Source organism: Egretta garzetta, unplaced genomic scaffold (genome assembly GCF_000687185.1).
Source record: "Egretta garzetta isolate BGI_Z169 unplaced genomic scaffold, ASM68718v1 scaffold13, whole genome shotgun sequence".
Classification (NCBI taxonomy): Eukaryota; Metazoa; Chordata; class Aves; order Pelecaniformes; family Ardeidae; genus Egretta; species Egretta garzetta.
In genome coordinates, this window is record NW_009259239.1 from 2,900,321 (window position 1) to 2,905,865 (window position 5,545).

Consider the following 5,545-nt stretch of genomic DNA (forward strand, 5'->3'; position numbering starts at 1 on the left):
TTGCTGAGGGAACTGGGCTTGTCCAGCCTGGAGAAGAGGTGGATTCAGGGGCACCTAACAGAAACCTGCCAATATTTTTGAAGAGGTTATTGAGAAGATGGAGCTTTATTGCTCTGCGTGGAGGAAGGATGAGGACAATGGTCATAAATTGAAACATGAGAGGTTCAGACTGAATATGAAGAAAAAAAATTGACTGTGAGGATAGTTCAGTATTAGAGCAGATTGCCCAGATAGGTCATGCAGTCTCCATCCTGAGAGATTTTTTTCAAGACTAGACCAAGTAAAGCCCTGAGCAACCGTGTTTGATCTTGACTGACCCTGCTTTGAGCAGGAGGTTGGACCAGAGACCTCCTGAGGTCCCTTCCAACCTGAATTATCCTATAAGCCTACAGCTGACCTGATTTTCAGAGAGCTTGGTTAAAGCCCACCCCCTTGTAAGCATTTCAAGCTTGGCATGGGAGACCTCAATGCATCCAAACCCGCTAGTGACTACAGTCTGGCTTGGCAGGTACGAAACACTCTCCCCCACAGCCTTGTGTGCAGGGAACAGGGCCTGAATTCAGACTTCCTACTCACATGGTTAAGATAAAACCAGTTTTGTTCCCTGTGTATTGTAATAATGGCATTTATTAAAAAGAAAGAGGTTGGGGGATGGCAAAGAAATAGGCAATGTGTGTGAATAATAAATTCTGTTGAAAGCATTAGAGCTGTTCATTAAGCCTACACTCAGGGAATGGAAAAATGTGGTAATTTATACCAAGGGCTAAGATGAGCTTATTGCTACTGATCGGCTTAAGACACCTGAAGCTGTGCATACAGCTGGTCTGTGCAAGCCCGAGCCCAGCAGGCTGCAGCCCCACCGCCACGCTGGCTCCAGCCCCTGGGCTGGCACCCTGGGTCACTGGGCTGCAAGGGGGAGCGGGGCACGGGCTTCCGCTGAGCTGCCAGCTCTTCTGAACGGGAGGGATACCCTGGATCTCAGCCCTCACTTCTGGTTATCGCTGGAATGGCGTAATTAGGTCGTGCAGTTAATCAAACTTCACCTGGCAAGAAAAGCCGAGATGAGGAGCAGCACAAAAGCCACACGCCTGGGTGACAAGTCCTCCTCCTCCTGGGGAGCTGTGCTACCACTGCCATAACTCAGCCATCTCAGGACCTCTGCTATGGAGTCCTCCTGGGACTGGTCCTCAAGCTCTGGGACTGTTGGGAATATCTGCAGCGATCAGCCCAACAACTGAAATTGTTGCAGCGATTTGCCCCAACTAACTTCAACCCTAAACTAGGAAATAATTGTCAGAAAGAAATCAACTCCTCTGGAAGGCGAGTCAGCTCTTAGATGGGAGGATCAGCTGCTGGGGGTTACTGCCCCTGATGTGCATCCTGCCCCTCTTCTCAATGGCCATATTTCCTTTTCCTGGTAATCCAGGGAAACCAAGGGCTTCCTCAAGAGGCAGCCTAACAACTACCCCTGTCTCAGGGCACCCCTTCCCACACCACGCAAAGGCTTCATCCAGAGATGCCCCTGTGTCCAGAGGTGGCAAGGGGCCGAAGGACTTCAACCACTGAAGATGTGCCCACAAAATTGCAAGCTATTGAAAAAGCTCTGAGATTCTTCAGTAACTAAAATGAATTGCAGAATCATATGGGATCTTTTTAAAATATAAATATTACCACAAAAGTCATTTTGGACAGTGCCATATATATTTATGGAGCCATGTAATAATATTTAAATAATAACCCAGACACTCAAATGACTAAAATACGATGGCAGTAACCCCAGTATAAGAACATGGAGAGACAGATTTCCATTTGAACTGACAGTGTTTACGCCAAGTTTCTGTCCCACGCGTTTTAAGAGAGCCAAGCAATAAATAACCTGAAAACCAATGAGATAATGGAAATGTCAAGACGTGCTAAGCTGTAACCGAGCAGCTATTTTCTTTTAAAAATACTTGCTGGCCTGAGTCAAGAGGAAGAATGAAAATAAGTTCAACTGCAAAACTATTTTGTGATAGACATTTAAACTCATTTTTTACCCCAAGTTACAGCATATGTTTTCAGAGGGTCTTTCCTCACTCGAGCAAGCATTTACTCACAGGACCTCTGGCACACGAGAGGTACATCAGCTTCAAGCCCGATAGGCTATCCACATGAATAAGGCAGGATCAAGTCCTTAACAACATTGCATTTCTTTCACACCAAATAGATTATTTAGACAGTCAAGCATGAAGGAGTCTTGAATCAAACATAGTGTCAATAGCACTATTATAATTCAGCCTAAAATTGCAGCATAATCCATGAGGTTTTGCATCCTACAATAAATCTACTAAGCTTATAAAATACATAGCAGGAGACACTTGCTTCAAGAGTAGATTGGTTCAATCTATCACAGATGCAGACGCATCAGGCTGCTGTCTAGTAAATACATCAAACGCTTAATAAGAAAGTTTGGGAAGGAAAAAAAATCAAACCAAACATTTTGAAAGTAGTGAAAGATGTTCCCTGTACGCATTGTGAAACTCCTTGTACTTTGACTTCAGCAGCCCGCCAGCAGCTCGGTGATCTCAAAGAAGAAGCCATGGCAGTGAAGAAAACAGAGCTGTGTTACCTGTCTAGGGCCAAGGAGTACTTCTTGGTGTCCCTCTCACTCACAAGGCAAGCTCTTTCAAGACCCTTTTTGGCAGCCATCAGGAAAGTCGGTGCAGTTTTGCTTTTTTCCCCCTGAAACTCTCCTTTCTCTGTTGGAAGTGGATGTGGGCAAAAATGTCCTCCCAACCTATGCAGAAGTCTCTGCCAAATGTTTGCAAATGAAAAGGTTTTAATAATCTTCTCAGTAGACCCACTGTGAGAGAAAGCTGCTTTCCTAGTGCTGGTGGCGTCACTAACGTGCCAAACAGCAACTTGCTGAGCGTGTCAGGTTGGGGGTTTTGGGCCTCCCTCTATTTTTTTTTTTCTCCCCCCCCCATTTGATGCTGCGATAGGCTCCTTGGTCATGCAGGGGGTGCGTGCTCTGCCGGTCGCTGGCTGGGGATCAAGCGCGGCAGTGCGCACACTGACATGCACGCAGGCACTCACCCAGGCATGCTGTAAAGGGAGAAGGAAGGTGATTAAAACAGCCCGATTTGCCTGGGAACAGCCAAACAACTGTTTGTCTTTCTGCTTCCTCAGCTTAGGAGGAAAGTACCCCTCCCTCACCCCGGCTCGGCACAAGCCTCTTTAATCTAAGTGATCGCTCTGAAGACTTATTTCTACCCCGGCACATTTCTCCTAAAGGTTCAAAACAGAAGAGGCTGCTTATTATTGCCACTTGCGACACAGGTTATTGAAATCTTCATTTCACCGGGAAGGACTGGGGGTTTTTATTTCTGCTTCATTCAGTTTGTTGGTTCTTTTGGCAGCCACGGTCCCTGGAGGGGAGGAGAAGACCTCCAGCCCCACCTCTCTCACAGTCTGCCCTCGGACATGCTCTTCAGCGCTAACGGGAAATTTTGCACCGTCGCTGTCTGTGTTTTGCCGTATTCTCAGCAGAAGCAGGCGGTGATTGAGATCCCTACCCATGTACTGCCGGGAGATATTAGAAACAGGGAGTGAGCAAATGCTGGGGGCTGCATTTAAGTTCTGCAGCCTTTTTTTACCATGGGTAGCCTAATATGTATATGATGACCTGGGATCTCCCCTCCCTTCCCCCAGCTTGCAGAACACATACTCTGTCTGAGATTCATGGGGGCAGGGGGCCACATTTGTACATCGTATAAATGTGAAAAATTGGGTTTATGCCATCAGAGATCCACATGTTGCCTCCCACGTGTCAGCTGTGCAAACATTTCCCTGGAACCTGTAAGCCAAGGAACTGATGGTATCTCAAACACCTTTCTGAACAGCCACTGGCAAGTGACAGAAATACATGGTTTTTTTCCACAAAGTGCTGTCACCTCTGCCTCTCTAATGTCCTTTTCTCAAGAGCCTTTTCCCAGGTGCTTATACCCTCCTATGCATGCTTATAAGCCCCTTTGGTGGAAGAGATAAATTGGTGAGGTGGGTGTAGGTCTCTACTCCCTGGTAACGGGCAATAGGATGAGGGGAAATGGCCTCAAGATGCACCAGGGGAGGTTTTGATTGGACATTAGGAAAACTGTCTTCACAGAAAGGTTTGCCAAGCATTGGCACAGGTTGCCCAAGGAAGTGGTTGAGTCCCCATCCCCAGAGGTATTTAAAAGATGGGTAGATGTGGTGCTTAGGGACAGGGTTTAGTGGTGGGATGGCAGTGTTAGGTTAACAGTTAGACTTGATGATCTTAAAGGTCTTTTCCAACCTAAACGATTTTATGATTCATAAATACCACTGTTATTGCAGCATCCCTCTGTGCTTCTCAACTCATCTTTCCTTTAGAAATTACCAAATACCAATATCCTGTCACAGACTGGGGATGCCTGAAAAATAAACCTGGCCTGGGACCTGATTTACAATGGATCTCAGTCTTCCTAAGGTGCTAAGCCAAAGTATCAGGTCTAAGCACCATCAATTTAAGGAAAATTTAAAATCCACCTCAGAAGATTACAGATAAAGCCTGTTTCCCTTTCAAATCACTGGAAGCATGTAACTTTTGTTAGTGAGATAGATGAGTTTCCATCATTTTGCAAAAGGGTCTTGAGCCTCAGGTGCATACCAGCAAAACAAAGCCATAGATCATTCGCAGCATTTAATCTAGATCTTTGTTTTGTGTTTATTGTCAGTGCTGATGGTTGTGCTTCTCAGGAGACAGGCTGTGAGGCAGGATAGAAAGTAATCTCTTCAGAGCTTTTGACAAAGACTTGGGTTTCCTCTTTATACAGACTCTGAAACTCATTAAGAGAGAGACAGCAGCTGTCTGTGGAATTTCTGCTTCAGAGAAATTATTCAGACCATCTCAATAAATTCATCTTTGGCTTTCAATAATAATGCAGTTTGTTTCTGAGTCTACATTAAAAATGTTGTATATCCAATCATACTGGTTCTAATGACCCTCGTCAAGGACATTTCTCAACATTTGCATCCAATGCAGACATGTGAGGCATCGCACTGGCTTTTGCAAATGAAAGCCCCTCATCATTATTATCCAAAATCTCCATCAGTAAAAAAGCATATCCTTGATCCCATTTCAACTTTAATCAGCCACACTTTAAAAATGAAAAAATAAAAACTCTCATCCTGTCATTGTGGGAGTAGATACTGACAGCTTAAATGTACAGAGGGAAATTCAGCGCATCTATTAATTGAAAATGCCAGTGAAGTCGATCAGTTTTACCAGGCACGAGACATCTTAGAGATCATCTGCAAAGTTCTCCACTTTTCTCTGGCATCAACTCAAGTAGCTTGGTATTGCATTGCCTGCAACCTAGAGATCCAGGCATTTGTGAATCCTGGGGCTTGAGTATTACAGTTTTTGCATTTATAGCAAGAACATGCTTTTTCACCTAGTGGAGCTCCAGTACCTTCAACCAGAACCTCTCCAGCCATCTGTCATTTTGGGATCCAAGGCTGGAGGCAAGACAAATTGAGAGAAAAA

At 45.1% G+C, this 5,545-nt stretch overlaps 1 protein-coding gene across 1 annotated transcript in view; it reads right to left on the reverse strand.

Annotated features, from left to right (window-relative positions):
* SLC30A8 (solute carrier family 30 member 8) overlaps nt 1–2,688 on the reverse strand; it is a 21,254-nt gene extending 18,566 nt beyond the window's left edge. Inside the window, exon 1 of the mRNA XM_009635971.1 lies at nt 2,609–2,688. Within this exon, the coding sequence (XP_009634266.1) occupies nt 2,609–2,688 (80 nt within the window). The remainder of the gene's footprint in view (nt 1–2,608) is intronic.
* Nucleotides 2,689–5,545: the final 2,857 nt, after the last annotated feature.